Below are 19,551 nucleotides of genomic sequence, written 5' to 3' on the forward strand. Positions count from 1 at the left end.
CCGTGTGCGTCAAAGGCCACAGGGCCAGAAGAGACTGGGCAGGTAGAGTTAGCCCAGGGAGCCTGGTGCCTGAGCAAAGGCAGCGCAAGGAGTGCAGTGGGAGGGAACGAGTGAGTCTGGAGAGTGGACAGCACAGGGCCTTGCTGGGCACTGGGAAGGGTCTGATTTTATCCTAAGATCAGAGGAGGTCCACTGAAGGGCTTTGAGCAGGGCTTGACTTGATCTCATTTGTGGGTTTGTTTTTTTGTTTTTTGTTTTGTTTTATTTTGTTTTTTTTGAGACAGAGTTTCGCTCTTGTCACCCAGGCTGGAGTGCAATGGTGCGATCTTGGCTCACTGCAACCTCCGCCTCCTGGGTTCAAGTGATTCTCCTGCCTCAGCCTCCCGAGTAGCTGGGATTACAGGCATGCGCTACCACACCCGGCTAATTTTTTTTGTACTTAGTAGAGACGGGGTTTTGCCATGTTGGTCAGGGTGGTCTCGAACTCCTGACCTCAGGTGATCCACCTGCCTCAGCCTCCCAAAGTGCTGGGATTATAGGCATGAGCCACCACGCCCGGCCTCATTTGTAGTTTTTAAAGATCACCCTACATACTGGATGAAGGATAAGCCGCATGAGCAGTTCTCTCCGTAGCCACCAACTAGGCAGATGCAGTCAGTTCTCAAGCTAATTCCATCTGACATTTCTTGAACCCCCTGCTAGGTGCCATGGACCACACTTGGTGCTTTTCAGGCACATCATCTCATTCACTCCTCACTGCCCAGTTTCTGATTTATCCAGGAAGTACCAATGTAAGCTGTGATTCACTGTCTTGCAGGAGTACCCAGAAACCCAGGGTGCAGAGGGGCAGGGAGTGGGGAGCGGCAGTGCAGTGGGGGAGGCGGATTTAGATTTAACACCAGAGCAGCAGCTGGTGCCTCGTCCATTTTAGGACAACTCATTCTCGTGATTAGCTGGAGGTTCACTCTTGTTCAGAAGCCAGAATGTAAACGGCTCTTCCCTCTGCCCTCCCCCAGAGGTAGCAATCAACTGAGAGGTACAGAGCCACCTTCCATTCAATCAGCCAGCCCTTTGGGTTCACAAGGAAATGACAATTGGCTTTTGAAACCAATTCTTGATAAGCTCACCCCTAAAATGAAAATTTTCAGGGGACAGGAGTCCTGTCCTGGGGAACTCTGGGACACATCATTCCCCACAGCATTCAGATTAAAAATACCTTCTATTAATACATTTTGTGGCCAGGCATGGTGGCTCACACCTGTAATCCCAACACTTTGGGAGGCTGAGGCAGGAGGATCATGTGAGGTCAGGAGTTTGAGACCAGCCTGACCAACATGGTGAAAACCTGTCTCTACTAAAAATACAAAAATTAGCCGGGCATGGTGGCAGGCGCCTGTAATCCCAGCTACTCGGGAGGCTGAGGCAGGAGAATCACTTGAACCCAGGACGTAGAGGTTGCAGTGAGCCAAGATCGTGCCATTGCACTCCAGCCTGGGGGACAAGAGCAAGACTTCGTCTCAAAAAAAAATAATTATATATATATATGTATGTATATGTATATGTATATATATATGTGTGTATATATATATATATATATATATGTATTTTTTGGGGGGGGGGACCCTGAGTGTCAGTGGAATTTGGGTAAAACAAGAAATAGAGACACAGCACTCAAAAGGCTTCAGAGAGATTCTCTAAGCCTGTTTGCCAGATTTCTTAAGCAAGCAGGTGCCCAGGCAAGCTTGATCCTGAGATGAACCCAAGGCGCACGAGCTACCCTGAAACACTGCTTCATTTCAAAAAGAAAAAAGAAACCCAGGACCTTTTCCCCCTTTCATCTTTCCAAACAAGCAACCTAAAATATTTAACTGGGCCCATTGCATCATTCATGAATCTGATAGTACTCGTTCTCACAATCCTATGTGCACGCAACTGCAAGTCCAGGGCCCTAATGTTTACCTTTTCCAGATAATAGGTGAGGTTGTCCAAGCTGGCCTCCCTCTCTGCTGAGTGTACTCCAGCAGCTTCCCGATGTTGGCCTTTAGAGCAGCCTGAATTTCAGTTAAAAAATAAGCTTCCCCTGTCATACTATGCCTTCTTGAATCTGATAGCTTAAGTGCAGTAAATGTAGCTTTTCTGTGCCCGTTTCAGGCCGTATTTAGAAGGCAACATCAACAGGATTTTCCTTTTCCTAGACACAGCTCAACTCCATAAAGGACTTCTGTTTTGTAATCTGTTTTCGAGATCTGATGCGTGTGTTTCTAACACCCCGTCACGTGAGGAGGTCTGACGTAGTCACCCAACATGACTTTGAGAAAATATACTGCAAAGATGTGTGTGGGATGGTGCAGCCAGCTCACTGAAGCAAAATATCCTTTGTCGGAAAACTTTCCGCAGGGAATAACAGACCTGCGCAGTAGATTTCACTTTGATATGGGCCCTGCGCTGGCCCAGTATGGACTGCAGGTTTGACTTTTGCAGGATTCCAGGTCAGTATCCTAATACAGTGCGTTCTTTTTTTAGTTAGGTTTTATTTCTACGTTTCTTTTTATAGAAGACAACTTGCCGTAGAGGGAGGAGAAAGTTGCTCTGTCGATTCAGTTGTTATTATGTACATTAGGAGCTGTGTGGCCAAGGGCTGGCAAGAGGGCTCTTGGCCTTTTCCTCTGATTAGAAGATTAAAAAAAAATGGGGTTCAGTCTGGCCCTGGAGAGTGGCTTTGAGTAAGTGACTTGTAGTTCTCACTAAGAATGTAGACTGAAAAGGTTTACTTAACTCTCCTCTCTGTAATGTCTTAGAGCTTTACTAATAAAAATATACCAGATTTTACTAACAAGCCCTATAAAGATCTGCATAATAGATGCATTAGTTAACAATTTAAAGAGATTTTTCAAGATTTGTTTTGCATTGTAAGAATTAGAGTTTATATGGAAACTATCATTTTAAGTTTTCTTCTGTGCATTTCAGTAAGATTGCCTTAACTAATTGAAGGGAGAGAAGATTTAATTAAGCTGGAAATACTGGGAAGTAGTTAAAGTCAGAGTATTGCCAAGAATTGTTTCCCTTATTTTCAAATTCATTCCCAGAATGAGTGAACCAATACTTAAAAGCAATATCCAGGATAGATTACTGTGACCAAGCTAACCTTTGAGACTTGGAAGGCAAGGATGCAAGCAATGATAGATTGATTGTATAAACAGATTGTAGGTAGCAACCTCAAAGAACAATTTTTACCTGTGTATAGTGTGGACCGGACTGTTGGTCCACCTGGTTTTTCAGCCATGTTCAAACTCAAGAAATAGTCATCGCCTCAAACTTGGAAAATTAAGGACAGGTATGGAGAGTGTGTATATCTGCGTGACCGTGGGTGTGTCTGTGTTTCTGTATTCCTTGGTCTCCATCTGTCTCCTGAGAATTTCAGCTTTGTGTTTTACCACATTTTATTCACTGTCCTTTTAGGCTTATATATATTTATTTTATTGAGTAAAATAATTTTAAAATAATTTCTTAGAAAATTATGTAATTAAGATTTTTAATTAAAATTGTTTTGACTTTTTTTTTTTTGTTTTTTTTTTTTTTTGGTTAGCGCAGCAGTTCTCAAACTTTTTGGTCCCTAGACTCCCTTACACTCTTACAGTCAGTGGGTATGCAAAGAGCTTTTGTTTATCTGAGTTCTTTCTGTCAATATTTACCATATTCAACATTTTAAATGAGAATGTAAAGAACTATTAGATTGATGCAAAAGTAATTGCAGTTTTTGCCACTACTTTTAATTGCACCTACCTAATATTTATTAACTGATGGAAAATGACTGTGATAAATCCAACTGAATGATAAAATAACATTTTATTAAAAGTAACTATTTTTTAAAACAAAAAAATAGTGAGAGGACTAGTACTGTTTTACATGTTTGCAAATATTTTAAAGTCTGGCTTGATAGAAAGACAGCTAGATTTTCATCTCTGCTCCTGCCTTCAGCCGTGGTGTGCTGTTTTAGTTGAAGTATATAAAGCAAATCCAGCTTCTCACAAATAGTTGGAAAGCGAAGGAATTTTTTAATAGCCTTTTCAGCTAATTATGGATATTCTTTGATATTACACCAAAACTTGACAAGTGATAATCTCCTAAAAGTGTGTTTTTATTAGTAAATCTTTAAGAGATTGCAGAGAAAAGAGTGAAGCAATCCTACATTCTTAGAACTCGAAGGCACTTTCTCAAGGCCGCTCTCTAGGGCCAGTTCCCCTCTGCTCACTCTCAACATCACCAGCAACGGATTGTCATGCCTACAGGTGCAGAGAGTACAAAGATGAATCAGATTGTCCCTGTACTCAAGGAGCTCATAGGGAAGATATAAATGTGAACAAATGCATGATACTGTACATTGTAATGAGGGAAACCAAAAACTAGAAATTCTGGAGGAGCAAGGCTATGCAGATAAGACATCAACTGAGACAAGAACAAGTGAGGATTGCCAGGTAGGGGAACTAGGGACTGGGAGAGAAGGATAATCTTAAGAGGAAAAACAGTTTCTCTCCTAAGGCTTTATTCAGGCAGAATGTAGAAGTCTTCCAAAGTTATAAGAAAAGGGACCTATGATGAGGGAGAGTGTGTGCTGTGTGTGCACTGGGGAGGCGGGGGGAGTATGGTTGTAGGGAGTGGGGAGGCTAGGATGGAGAAGGGGACTTCTGCCTTTTACCTTAATGCATATCTGTGCTGTTTCAGTCTTTGACCATGAGCATAGATTCATTTTCTTTTTCTAAACCTAGGAAATTCTAAAAAGTGAAGAAAGTTCATTTCAGTCATCAAAAATATCTAAAGTGCCTCTGTTTACATTATATGTATGTGTTTTTATTATAAAAGGCTGAAGCATAGCAGGAGACAAAAACAGAAAATTCCAAATATGCTAATTTACTAGAATTTCCCAGTGGCATTTATATAAAGTCTAATTATAAAATATGTTTGTTAGATATTTATATAATTCTTAAAAGTACTTTACATATTCGTACAATATACTTTACGTAAATAAACACAAATGTCGTTATAAGTATAATATATAATTTTATATTTAATTTATATAGGCTGGCTGTGGTGGCTCAGGCCTGTAATCCAAGCACTTTGGGAGGCCAAGGTGGGAGGATCACTTGAGCCCAGGATTTGAGACCAGCCTGGGCAACATAGTGGGACCCCGTCTCTAACAAAAAATTTAGAAATTATCCAAGGATGGTGGCACACGCCTGTGGTCCCAGTTACTGTTGGGGGATGGGGGAAAGCTGAGGTGGAAGGATCACTCAAACCCAGGAGTTCAAGGCTGTGATGAGCCATGACAGCACCACTGCTGTCCGACAGCACTCCAGCCTGGGTGGCAGAGCAAGACCCTGTCTCAAAGAAGAAAAAAGATAATAAAAGTAAAATAATTTATATAGAGATTTGTTTATATATAAAATGCTGGATGACCATTCATCCTGATTTTTTAGGGTATAATCCCAATGTATACCTATTTCCCTGGCATTAGTTGTACCTCCTTTCTCTCTCAAGTGTCCTGTTTTGGATGCTGAATTATATGTTCATCCTATTTCTACATCTGTGCATATAAAATGTATTTAAGTATAATATATGTCAGCATATTTATATATTCATGCTTGTATTTGCACATACATGTGGCTATATACACATGTGTAATATACATTTTAAAAATATATTTTAGAACGGGCACGGTGGCTCACGCCTGTAATCCCAGCACTTTAGGAGGCCGAGGTGGGCAGATTACAAGGTCAGGAGTTCAAGACCAGCCTGGCCAACATGGTGAAACCCTGTCTCTACTAAAAATACCAAAATTAGCCAGGCATGGTGGCACACACCTGTAATCCCAGCTACTTGGGAGGCTGAGGCAGAAGAATTGCTTGAATCCTGGAGGCGGAGGTTGCAGTGAGCCAAGATCGCACCACTGCACTCCAGCCTGGGCAACAGAGTGAGACTCTGCCTCAAAAAAAAAAAACTAAAATAAAAATATATTTTAAAAGCTATTCCAGCTAAAATGCAAACTCAGGAAAATAATGACATTAAAGTCAGATGGCCAGTTATCCAATTACAAATTATGTTTTTAAAAATATTGACTCATCTAAATTTTTATATCTAGAATATTTTCGTTAGCCTTTTTATGCTTATCTATTCCATCTCAGTGAATTTATTGCACAAAACTTGCTTTTTAGAAAATATTTTAGAAAGTTACATGTAAATTAAACCTCATCTTCTTTCTAACTTATATTTCTTTTTCTGAAATCTGTTGGGGGCTTTCCATTGGCAGGAGCTCCTAGGACTTCTGTTTTAAGTTACTCTTTATGAAGAAATGTAGTGGAGGAGGTTGCTTTAAAGTAACTTTAAAGTCAAAGAATACTGTTTTTGGCGAAAATGACTGTCCCCCTCCCACATGAGCTCTTTTAAAGTCTAAATTTTCATCCTGGGGATATCCTTCAAGTAAGTATGTCTAAGAGCTGTGGGTCCAATGTTATTTTACTTACTATTCTTATCAGTCACACAAACTGAACCTGCTGAAGAGGCCAGGCAGGCCACATTACTGAGAGAAGCTGCCTGGTGATAAATCCTTGGGCAGGCAGCGTGTGTGTGTTGGGGACACAGCCACTTGGCGCCAGTCCTTTTTGCCAGGCAGGCTACAACCCCAGTGTTGCCTGGTCTTCCTATTTTTTCAAAAAAAGCTATATTGATTTTTTTTTTGAGACTGAGTCTTGCTCTGTTGCCTAGGCTGGAGTGCAGTGGCGTGATCTCGGCTCACTGCAACCTCCGCCTCCCAGGTTCAAGTGATTCTCCTCCCTCAGCCTCCCGAGTAGCTGGGACTACAGGCACTTACCACCATGCCTGGCTAATTTTTGTATTTTTAATAGAGATGGAGTTTCACCATGTTGGCCAGGCTAGTCTTGAACTCCTGACCTCAAGTGATCCACCCACCTTGGCCTCCCAAAGTGCTGGGATTACAGGCATGAGCCACCGCGCCCAGCCAGCTATCTTGATTTTTATGTTAGAGTTTTTCAACATGGTTAACTAAGATTTTCAAAAACATAGTTTTAAAAATCACATGGGTCAAACAAAACCTATGGGGACCAGATTTGCTGCATGGCTTACAGTGGGCCTCCTTTGGTCTACAGATTTAGAACTCATTTCCTTGTTGCACTTTGGACCTGTGGAATAGCTTTTAGCCGTAGCACTTTCTGAGATCATCCAATGAGCTGGATAACTGTGCTCTAAAGACAGTTTTGACGACACTTGGTGGTTTTGGGAGCGGGCACTGTTAAGATTGGAGAGGTGGATACTAGAGTCTTAACTTTAAATTGCTTCTCCAACAAGTTCACTGCTTTTTTTCAAGTTCGATTTGCAGATTTTGACTCTGTTTTAAGCAATTGCATTGACTCCTGGATTATAAACTTCTTGAGGGCATGAAACTCTGACTCTGTCTCTTTCTGCCTGAAGTTCCCTTTTCTCCTCTTGTCCATATCTGCAGCACTCAATTCCAGCAGCAGGATCCAGTACATACCATGTCCTCCTGCAGGGAGTTTCTCAGCCTCCCCCTTCTGCCTCCCTTACTCTCTGTTGAACTCCCATACCTTTTCCCTGCATGCCTGATCCTGGATGTTCCCTGGGTATCTTTGTTTTGCAGTGTTTCATGAGCACATCTTAGTTCCCCTGCCACCCTGCAAACCTTTGAGTGTAGAATTTTTGTTTCTCTTATGGCACTGAGTTTTAGTGTCAGCCCTTAGAACGGTTCTGGCTGGTTGATTAAAAACTACCTGAAATAAGGTGCTCCTCTGGAACAAGGTGGGAAGGAGACTTTCCAATGTTTACTTAGTGTGCTTTTTCAATTTGATATCATATGAATGTATTACTTATTCACAAGAGAAATTAAGGTATACAAATACATATGGATTCCAGGGTCTCACCCCAGCTGTTCTAAACCAGAATCTCTATAGGAGCAGGGGAGGTGAAATCTGTAAAGCTGTACTATCTGAATACCTCCCAGGTGATTTTGATGCCTGGCCAGGTTTAGGAACCACTGTCTCAAAGCATATAATAGGTATTCAGTAAGCATTCGTTCAAAGGAGGAATGAACACTTGTCTTTCTTTTTTCTTTTTCTTTTTCTTTTTCTTTTATTTATTTATTCTTTTTGAGATGGAGTCTCACTCTGTTGCCTAGGCTGGATTGCAGTGGCGCAATCTTGGCTCACTGCAATCTCTGCCTCCTGGGTTTAAGCAATTCTTCTGCCTCAGCCTCCCGAGTAGCTGGGACTACAGGCGCACGCCACTATGCCCAGCTGATTGAACGCATGTCTTTCTATAGCACTTAGCTGATGCCTTCTGCCTAGCAATTGTTCAATAAATATTTGTTAAGAGAATTAAAGTAAATTTTGAATTCAGATGCCATCACCACCTCCAACACCCCATCCCACTTTCTTTCTTTCTTTCTTTTTTTTTTCTTTTTTTTGAGATGGAGTTTCACTCTTGTTGCCCAGGCTGGAATACAATGGCGCAATCTTGGCTCACCACAACCTGCGCCTCCCGGGTTCAAGCAATTCTCCTGTCTCAGCCTCCCGAGTAGCTGGGATTACAGGTATGTGCCACCATGCCCGGCTAATTTTGTATTTTTAGAAGAGACAGGGTTTCACCATGTTGGTGAGGCTGGTCATGAGCTCCCAACCTCAGGTGATCCACCTGCCTCGGCCTCCCAAAGTGCTGGGATTACAGGCATGAGCCATCGTGCCTGGCCCACCCCATCCCACTTCCTTAGCCGGGAAGTGGAGTCATCTGTTCTTCCCCAGGCTCTCACTCTGTCTGGGGTGGATAGCTACTTTTTACCTGGAACCACTGTGGTGGCCTATTGGTCTCCTGCCTGCAGCCTGCCTCCCTCTGAGCCTTTCAGCATACTGCAGGCTGCGTGATTTTTTTTAAAAAAAGTTCAAATTTCATTATAACTCTTAATGGTTCCCTATTCCCTGAAATATAAAATTTAACTGTAGGGAGTCCTTTAGGGCCCTTTATGATCTGGTCTGACCCTTCTTTCCCAAGTTGTCTCATTCAACAGATACATGCTGAGGCCTACCATGTGCCTGGCCCCACATAGACGCTGCCGACTGGGCCGCACACACCACTCCTGCTACCACTCAGACTCCCTCATCAGCCCCTGAGAACAGTACCCACTTTGATCATTTTTAATTTTTTTTTTTTTTTTTTTTGCCTATAGTGTTCCTTCTGCTTACAGCATCCTTCCTATACCCCTGTTTTATTTATTTATGCAAGTAATCCAGGGCCTCTGTAAATAATTGTACTTACTCTTCTAACATTTTATACTTATCTCCAGTATATGGCCTGCCATCATGGATTCCAATGATTAGTTGACAGTTCTCTTTCTTCCCCTAGACTCTGGGCTCCTTGAGGACAGAGACTTGCCTTCCTCCTGTTCATATCTCCAGTATATCTCTAGCACCCAAGTACTATGTCTGACTGTATTAACATATTTGCTGGATAAAGTTGTTAAAAGGTGTGTCAAGAAGTCAAATCAAGGTGCTACTTAGTAACTATGACTTTTAAAGGCTTTCTGACACACAAAAGTAGATATCCCCCCTGAAAAATGTCATGCTTGGATTTTGCAAAGTTATGACAATATTTTAATGACATATATAATGATACTTATTGTATATGTCATTCTGTTAAGTATGACTACGATATTATTCCATGTTAAGAGTTGGCCTTTTGCTAACCATCCTAGTTGAACAATCTGAGAGAAGAATCAGAACCCCACAGAAGTGGTTGGGGCTTTTATATTATAAATCTGAGTCAGGACACCCCAGTGTTCATTAGCTTGATTTGAAATGCCGTATTCCCCAAATGGAAGCAGAGCCTAAAGGGAGGTTCAGGATGCTGTGAAGCAGAATGTTTTGGAAGAAGCAGTAGTTTTGAATTGAAAAGACAAAATAGATGATGTCAGCATAGACCTAAGCCACCTTTTTGAATCATATAGCATGTGTTTTGTCAGATCTGAAGCTATCTAGTCAGGCTGATAAAGAATTAAAATAACATGTGGGCTTCCAAGAAGCCAAACATGATAAAAATATATGAGTCAGGGGAGAAAGGAGATCCTACAGGGGCCCAGAGCCGAGAGACTTCAAAGAAGGCAAAAGAAACATCAGCAAAGTATGCTATTGATCTGTGACTCAGTGAAGGACAGACTCCTTCACTCCGGGGTGACCCTTTCTCCCTTCAGGGGCAAAGAGGAAGTCATAAGATTCCATTTCATTTAATTCTAGTTTTATTTGTAGAAATAATCCCCCATACTTCTAGAAAAGATTCATGGAAGATTACAGTTAAAGCAGGGTAAACAAGAGCAGAAGAACTAACGTTAAATAAAGAAAATGAAACAATAGGCACACCAGAAACCCAGGCCAAGAATAGCTACAACAATTGATGATAAAAGTTAGTTCTGAGCTTCTTTGTCTTGAAAATTAAAACAAACATGGTGAATATAGTGTTCTCATTATCTGAATTGAAGAATTTGTTAGTAGAAAGGTACTTTTTTCCTATGACTGGATACAATAAAAGAATTTATCAAATGGATCCTTGTATAAAGGACACCAAATAACATAATAGGCACAGCTTATAATAGCAGCTTTACAAAAAGGTAAAGAGAGGTTCTTTGTGTGGCCATCTGGTCCATCCAACTAAATAAATGCCATGAGCTAAATGTTATACTTTAGTGCTAGGAAAACATTGCCACTGAAAGTTAAAGAAGTATCATCAAACTGTAAGGCTTTCTGGAGACATCTCTTAATACAGAATAGCATAGAGAGACTGGATGAATCGCTGGTTAGTATGTTCTGTAGACCAGAGGGGTTTTTTTATGTGTGTTTTGTTTGTTTGTTTGTTTGTTTTGCTTTACGTTTAACTGCATGTGGTGATCTATTAGTGGGTAGTGAAATTAGTGAGTTGCTGTAAGCATTCTTTAAAAGAAAAGGCTGGGTACAGTGGCTCATGCCTGTAATCCCAGCACTTTGGGAGGCCGAGGCAGGCAGATCGCAAGGTCAAGAGATCAAGACCATCCTGGCCAACATGGTGAAACCCTGGCTCTACTAAAAATACAAAAATTAGCTGGGCGTGGTGGCATGCGCCTGTAGTCCCAGCTACTCCAGAGGCTGAGGCAGGAGAATCCCTTGAACCCTGGAGCCGGAGGTTGCAGTGAGCTGAGATCATGCCATTGCACTCCAGCCTGGCGACAGAGCGAGACTCCATCTCAAAAAAAAAAAAAAAAGAAAAGAAAAGAAAAATACTAGAGCAGAACAGAATGCATCACACCTAGTAAGGGTGAGTGTTAATTTCATTTGTGTCTTAGGTCACTATGTACTGTGTATCTCTTACTGTGGGAAGTATGGAAGCTGCTGCTTTTCACTGCCCCTCACTAAAATATCAGTTAGTAAGCTCTAGCACCCCAGACTTATGGAATAGGACTTATATAGAGAATATAGCAAATACAGAGGAGAATGGAGATGGGATCCTCAGGCCAGAACAAGAGCCACTGTGCCTTGAAGTTGTGCTAATTCAGGAATCTATGACTAGATTCATTCTTGTCCATTCTTGTCAAAGGACTTAGAAATCTCCTTTCCAGCTTTTACATTTTGTCTCCTTTTTAGTTGCCTTCAGTACCTGACAGTTGTTTTTGAAAACCCTAGTCTACTTTGTCTCTACTAAAGGGGAAACTAGAAAAGGAACCTGATGAGTCCCCACAGGGCCGATAGCACAGAGAGGCAGGGTGCCCCTGGTGGTCAGACTTGGTTACACACCCTGCAACTCTAGAGATTGACCCTTCTGAGCCACAAATTAGGAAGGGCTCCTTCAGTTCTTGCTTCTTCTCTGAGTGGGCAATAGCTTTGCATATAGGTACCACTTAAGGAAAATTCATTTAAAAAAGTAGCCTGGGCAACATGGCGAAACCCCATCTCTACCAACAATACAAAAATTAGCCGGGCGTGGTGGCTCGCACCTGTGGTCCCAGCTACTCAGGAAGCTGAGGTGAGAGAATCGCTTGAGCCTGGGAAGTGGAGGTTGCAGTGAGCGGAGACCGCACCACTGCACTCTAGCCTGGGCAACAGAGCGAGACTTTGTCTCAAAAAAAAAAAAAATCATTTTCCTGCTTCATGGTTATGACTGGATCATCAGAGTTCTCTTTGAAAATAGGCAGGAAGCTTGTGGCAGGACCATGGCATTGCCCAGCTCTAGTAGTTCAAAGCAGCAGCCTTGAATGATGATGAGACCCTTAACATTTCAGGAAAAAAAAAAAAAAAAAAACCTCCTGCCCTCCCAAATTTGGACATGTATATATAGCTCCAACTTTGGAGAAAAGGGGAAGGAGTTCTGGGAGGATTTCCAATGATAACAACTATTAGCAATGGTATGAGAAACAGGCTGGGGCAAGAAAAAGATTTAGCTTCTAATGTTGACTCTTGAGTCTCGGGAGCATCAACAGAATGAGATAAAAACCTGAAGTTTCATACAAAAGAACAGTTTTTCACAGAAGTGGAAAACAGTCTAGAGATAAAGAAGCCACCTGTGGAAGATTATCTGACCATTTCTCTCCTCTTGTTTCAGATGACAGTCATGTCCCTTTCCAGGGACCTCAAGGACGACTTTCACAGTGACACGGTGCTCTCCATCTTAAATGAGCAGCGCATTCGGGGCATTTTATGCGATGTCACTATCATTGTGGAAGATACCAAATTTAAAGCCCACAGCAATGTTCTGGCAGCTTCAAGCCTGTATTTTAAAAATATCTTTTGGAGCCATGCAATCTGTATTTCCAGCCACGTCCTGGAGCTGGACGATCTCAAAGCTGAAGTGTTTACCGAAATACTTAATTATATCTACAGTTCCACAGTCGTTGTCAAGAGACAGGAAACAGTCACTGATCTTGCAGCTGCAGGAAAAAAGCTGGGAATATCGTTCTTGGAAGACCTTACTGATCGCAACTTCTCAAATTCCCCGGGTCCCTATGTATTCTGTATTACTGAAAAGGGAGTGGTTAAAGAAGAAAAAAATGAAAAAAGGCATGAAGAACCAGCCATCACTAATGGGCCAAGGATCACAAATGCATTTTCCATCATCGAAACAGAAAATAGTAATAACATGTTTTCCCCGCTGGACTTGAGGGCAAGTTTCAAAAAGGTCTCCGACTCCATGAGAACAGCTAGCCTTTGCCTGGAGAGGACGGACGTCTGCCACGAGGCAGAGCCTGTCCGCACACTCGCCGAGCACTCATACGCTGTTTCTTCTGTAGCTGAGGCTTACAGAAGTCAGCCTGTACGTGAACATGATGGCAGTTCACCTGGTAACACAGGGAAAGAAAATTGTGAAGCCCTTGCAGCGAAACCGAAAACATGCCGGAAGCCAAAGACATTCTCCATACCACAGGATTCTGATTCAGCCACAGAAAATATACCACCCCCTCCAGTATCCAACTTAGAGGTTAATCAAGAAAGAAGTCCACAGCCAGCTGCTGTTCTCGCTCATTCAAAATCTCCAAACAATGAAGGAGATGTCCATTTTTCCAGGGAAGATGAAAATCAATCTTCTGATGTTCCCGGGCCACCGGCAGCAGAGGTTCCACCTCTGGTGTACAATTGTAGCTGCTGTTCCAAAGCCTTTGACAGCAGCACTCTGCTCAGTGCCCACATGCAGCTTCACAAGCCAACCCAGGAGCCTTTAGTGTGCAAGTATTGCAACAAACAATTCACCACCCTGAACAGGTTGGATCGGCACGAACAGATCTGCATGAGGTCAAGCCACATGCCCATTCCTGGAGGAAACCAACGCTTTTTAGAAAACTATCCTACCATTGGACAAAATGGAGGTTCATTCACAGGTCCAGAACCTTTATTATCTGAAAATAGGATTGGTGAATTTTCCAGTACCGGAAGTACTTTGCCAGACACGGACCACATGGTTAAATTTGTTAATGGGCAAATGCTCTACAGTTGCGTTGTGTGCAAACGTAGTTATGTGACCTTATCTAGCCTCCGAAGACATGCAAATGTTCACTCCTGGAGAAGAACATATCCTTGCCATTACTGCAACAAAGTATTTGCATTGGCTGAGTACAGGACAAGGCATGAAATTTGGCATACGGGAGAAAGACGATATCAGTGCATTTTCTGTCTTGAAACTTTCATGACCTACTATATACTCAAAAATCATCAGAAGTCTTTCCATGCCATCGATCATAGACTTTCCATCAGTAAAAAAACAGCAAATGGAGGCTTGAAGCCTAGTGTCTATCCATATAAACTTTATAGGCTACTGCCTATGAAATGCAAGAGAGCCCCTTATAAGAGCTACCGAAATTCTTCCTATGAAAATGCACGAGAAAACAGTCAAATGAATGAGTCTGCGCCTGGTACCTATGTTGTTCAGAATCCACACAGCTCTGAATTACCAACGCTGAATTTTCAAGATACTGTGAACACCCTGACCAACAGTCCAGCCATCCCATTGGAAACATCTGCATGTCAGGACATACCCACTTCTGCCAATGTACAAAATGCAGAGGGTACCAAATGGGGAGAGGAGGCATTGAAAATTGATCTTGACAATAACTTTTATTCAACTGAGGTGTCAGTTTCTTCCACTGAAAATGCTGTCAGTTCTGACCTCCGGGCAGGGGATGTACCTGTTTTATCTTTGAGTAATAGCAGTGAGAATGCCGCCTCGGTGATCAGCTACAGTGGCTCTGCACCCTCGGTCATTGTACACAGCAGCCAGTTTTCATCGGTGATCATGCACAGCAATGCCATTGCTGCCATGACCAGCAGCAACCACAGAGCCTTTTCAGACCCAGCTGTCAGTCAGTCCCTGAAAGATGACAGTAAGCCCGAGCCAGATAAAGTGGGTAGGTTTGCAAGCAGACCCAAAAGCATTAAGGAGAAAAAGAAAACTACATCACATACCAGGGGAGAATTACCGGAGGAGTCAAACTATGTTGCTGATCCTGGAGGATCATTGAGCAAAACCACAAATATTGCTGAAGAAACCAGTAAAATTGAAACCTACATTGCAAAACCTGCTCTGCCGGGAACCTCCACAAATAGTAATGTTGCACCCCTTTGCCAAATAACAGTGAAAATTGGAAACGAAGCCATTGTGAAAAGGCACATTCTAGGATCTAAATTGTTTTATAAAAGAGGGAGAAGACCCAAGTATCAGATGGAGGAGGAGCCTTTGCCACAGGGGAATGACCCAGAACCCAGTGGAGACAGCCCACTCGGGCTTTGCCAATCCGAGTGCATGGAGATGAGTGAAGTGTTTGACGACGCAAGTGACCAGGATTCCACTGACAAACCGTGGCGCCCTTACTACAACTACAAACCCAAAAAGAAATCCAGACAGTTGAGAAAAATGAGGAAAGTCAACTGGAGGAAGGAGCATGGAAACAGGAGCCCGAGCCATAAATGTAAATACCCAGCAGAACTGGATTGCGCCGTGGGGAAGCCTCTTCAGGATAAACCCTTTGAGGAAGAAGAAACTAAAGAGATGCCCAAGCTGCAGTGTGAACTCTGTGATGGAGACAAAGCAGTGGGGGCTGGAAACCAAGGACGGCCCCACCGACATCTTACTTCTCGGCCATATGCCTGCGAGCTCTGCGCCAAGCAGTTCCAGAGCCCTTCCACACTCAAAATGCACATGAGATGTCACACCGGGGAGAAGCCATACCAGTGCAAGACCTGCGGGCGGTGCTTTTCGGTGCAAGGAAACTTACAGAAACACGAACGCATCCACCTGGGCTTGAAGGAGTTCGTCTGTCAGTATTGCAACAAGGCATTCACCTTGAATGAGACCCTCAAAATCCATGAAAGAATCCATACTGGAGAAAAGCGTTACCACTGTCAGTTCTGCTTTCAGAGATTTTTGTATCTCTCCACCAAAAGGAATCACGAGCAGAGGCATATTCGGGAGCATAATGGGAAGGGCTATGCCTGCTTCCAGTGCCCCAAAATTTGCAAAACAGCTGCTGCCCTTGGAATGCACCAAAAGAAACACTTATTCAAAAGCCCAAGTCAGCAGGAGAAAATAGGTGACATGTGCCACGAAAACTCAAATCCCTTGGAGAATCAACATTTCATTGATTCAGAAGACAATGACCAAAAGGATAACATACAAACCGGTGTGGAAAATGTTGTCCTTTGAGTGGCAAGAATTAGAAAAATCTTCAGAAATATAGTTGGTGGTTTTTTTTAGTTATGATTTAAGTTTAGTTTAATTTTGTTCACGTGACAGTCATGAAGGAGTGAAATTAAAAAAAACAAAAAACAAAAAACTCATTTGTGAAAATTCCAGAAAAAGGATCCTAATATCTACTTTGGGTTTTAGCATTAACTTTATGCAAAGTGCACAAAAACAAAATAGCTGACTCCTCCAATATCCCAAGTTTCTTGTGAAAGTTAATGAAGTTCTTAGCTGTGGTATTTCTACCAGTGAAAAAAGGAGTTTAATTTTAGCCTAGTTTAAAACTTTCTAATAATTGCTAATAAGAACTGGCTGCTGAACTGTCTTTAGTCACTGGAGAAAATAAGGGTCAGATATCCTGAAGATGGCATCTTCGTAAATATGTTACGTGGTAATGAGCTGTGTGACGGTCTTTATTCCCATCTGGCTTCTGCACTATTAAAATTTGTTTAAATTAATGGATACACATGAAATACTTAAACAATATAACTGAAATTATGTGCATATTGAGTAACCTAAAGTAGGACATTCATACATTATGTAGAACTACTTTTCTGCAACACAAACCTTGTAAAATACATATATAAATCACTATAACTTTTAACTGTCCATATCCCCTGTAGAGAATTATGAGGAGCAATAGATCTGCAAATAATGAGGACTGATGTAAAAATCAATAGAAAGCATTTTGAATATGATTTAAAAGCATGTGAATGCTTTTAGATGGAATGCTGTTCCCTTGAAGTTATGGCTGAGCTGTTCTTAGAACTGGTCTACTCAATTCATAGAAAACATAGGTCATGCCTTATCTATGGGGGAACACCCTCCCAGAATTTACCTGTGATTACCTGTGCTGCATATTACTTTGCAATGGCCTCAAGGGTCACATTCTTCTGAAACTCTCTGCAGTCTTCCAACCACCACAAGGCCATGGATGTGGGGGTCTATTCCAGACAGACTTAAGGGTTCAAGTGGAACCTGCCATCTCCCATTCCACTGAAGGACTGTCCAAGAGATTTAGTGCAAGGTACACTGCAGTAGTGAATTCCCAGGCACTTGAAAGTGACTGCCTAATCCCTACAATTACTAGCCTTGTTGGAGATTATGCAGCCCACAAGTACAGACTAGTATAAAGCAAAAGGACAAAGGAACCCCCACCCTCCACCCCACCCATTAATGACTTGAGTGGGCAAGAAGAAGTGATGGCCTTCCTTGCCTAAAACAGTAGCTTTGTTTTTAGGGGATGGGAAGGTAGGATGTGGAGTGACATGGTTCTATCCTTTACTAATGAGACTCAGAAATATATCTACAAAGCCAGATGCTCTGTCTTCATATTTGCAGACATCTAGACCCCTTGCTAAAAACCCACTGAAGTTTTTTTTTAATGTTCTTTGACCCACACCATCAACATTACCCTCAAATCTAATTGCCCTACAGCATATTCTATCATGTGGACTAGGTTCCTGGAAAGCTGGAACTCATGATTCTTTTTTAAACTGCCAGAATAGAAGGGAGAGAGAAAACATTTCTACCCCTTTGATCACCAGTGTGAACAGAATCCGGAATGCAGTTTCAGCGTGACCTGCAGTCATTCATGTTCATTGGATTTGACAGATGGAAACCCAAGGTTATCGAAGATTGGAAGGTTATCATTGTGAAGAAGTAGCTCAAAGGACTCCGGTTTCTGTCTACAAGTGTGATGTCTCCATGAAGAAGACTTAGTATGGATTTGGGTGGGTAAGAAAGCATTTAAATGCCCAGGAAAGGACATGATTAAAGTTGACCTTTTAATACTGTAGTACCTTGCTGTTAAGTAACCCCACTATTGTATCTGCATTTATCTTTTGTTCATCTACTTTCACTTACATACAGTATTATATAAGTAGAGAAAAATGGGAAAATGCAAGCAAATTCAACTTTATTTTATACATTGTATATATGTATACCCTACACTATTCATTTGGGTTTTATTAAAGAGATAGTCACAAAGGGCTTATGCAAATCATTTTTGAATGGATAATTAGAATATTGAATAAGCAATCCTATGATCCACTAATTTGTTTTATCAGTTAATAATATTAATCAAAGACAAGTACTGTGTATTCTAGTCATTTTGATTTGAGTTAACCCCAAATATAAAATTACCTGTAGTGATGTCTCTCTCCCAGCCCTTATATGTGGATATTTTGTAAGTGGACTTGTATGCTGATAATTCTAGACCAAAGTAAATATGGCAGAATATTTATACATGAAAAAATAATTTTGCAAATATTTTCTATAATTGTATTCATTTAAAATGTTGATAGCTTGTGTTAGTTTCAGGGAGGGGTGTATATTTTGATAAAAAAAATACTTGACTTTGTAATTCTGTATATTCTATACAATTTATAGCAGAGCCGTTTTAAGACAGCCTTGTCACATTTTTTTGTTAATTGTGAAAATTTTATTGAGTGATGTTTAAGTATGCATTGAGTACATGACCAACTAGAATTAAAGTAAGTGTAAACAGTGAACATACTGTATGCTGTACAAGATATAATGTAACTTGCTGTTTTAGCATCTGTATTTTGGTTAGAAGATATTATTAAATGCAGATGTTAAGGATTGGAAAAGTCTAATTTTATTTTTAGAAATAATGGATATAAATTTGTTTTTGCTTGATTAAAATAGCTTATTCCTACATTAAGTCTCTTTTTAAATGTTTTAATGTTATTTCTTTTGTGCAGCTATTTCATCTGTGTGAGTCACAGCTTTGTTTCCACGTATTATTCAATTTATTTCTGTTTCCTTACTTGTTTACATTCCGTGGTACCTACTTACATGCTTAGGAGTCAAATGGATTATGACATTAGGAAAAAAAGCAGAATAAAAGAGTTTGAAGTCTTCTGATGATTGAGTGTTTTGGATAGGCCTGATCCTATAATGATAAATCAGAGAATGAAATGCTCTCCAGGAAGCATTCTGCTCCACTCATCCGCGGGAAACAAATTACATTTATTGAGTACCAGGCACTGGGCAATGTCTTTACATAGGCTATTTCATTAACACACACACCTGAATTCGACCTCATTATCCTCGTTTTATAGTGACTTTGAGAAGGTCTCACAACCAGACAAAGCCAGGATGCTAACCTAGGTCTGCCTGACTCCAAAGCCCATGTTTTTGTTCCTTCTCAACACTGTAGAGAAAAATGATTTATAGAAACCGAACAGAGTATGAGGAAAGGAGATATGATAAAGTAATGCAGCTTTAGGATGGCAGTTAGTGACTGCCCTGGAACAG

General features: G+C 41.4%; 1 protein-coding gene across 50 annotated transcripts in view; it reads left to right on the forward strand.

Moving 5' to 3' along the window:
• ZBTB38 (zinc finger and BTB domain containing 38) overlaps positions 1 to 19,158 on the forward strand; it is a 79,955-nt gene extending 60,797 nt beyond the window's left edge. For 22 of the 50 annotated variants that reach the window (XM_024244303.3, XM_054552727.2, XM_054552717.2 and 19 more), the window contains one exon: positions 12,643 to 19,158. In XM_024244303.3, the coding sequence (XP_024100071.1) occupies positions 12,643 to 16,230 (3,588 nt within the window). In that variant the 3' untranslated portion in view covers positions 16,231 to 19,158. Of the gene's footprint in view, positions 1 to 2,195; positions 2,490 to 8,494; positions 8,618 to 12,642 lie in introns of all 50 variants that reach the window. The other 28 variants (XM_054552731.2, XM_054552726.2, XM_063722232.1 and 25 more) reach the window with 3 other exon arrangements.
• Positions 19,159 to 19,551: the final 393 nt, after the last annotated feature.

Source organism: Pongo abelii, chromosome 2 (assembly GCF_028885655.2).
Source record: "Pongo abelii isolate AG06213 chromosome 2, NHGRI_mPonAbe1-v2.0_pri, whole genome shotgun sequence".
Classification (NCBI taxonomy): Eukaryota; Metazoa; Chordata; class Mammalia; order Primates; family Hominidae; genus Pongo; species Pongo abelii.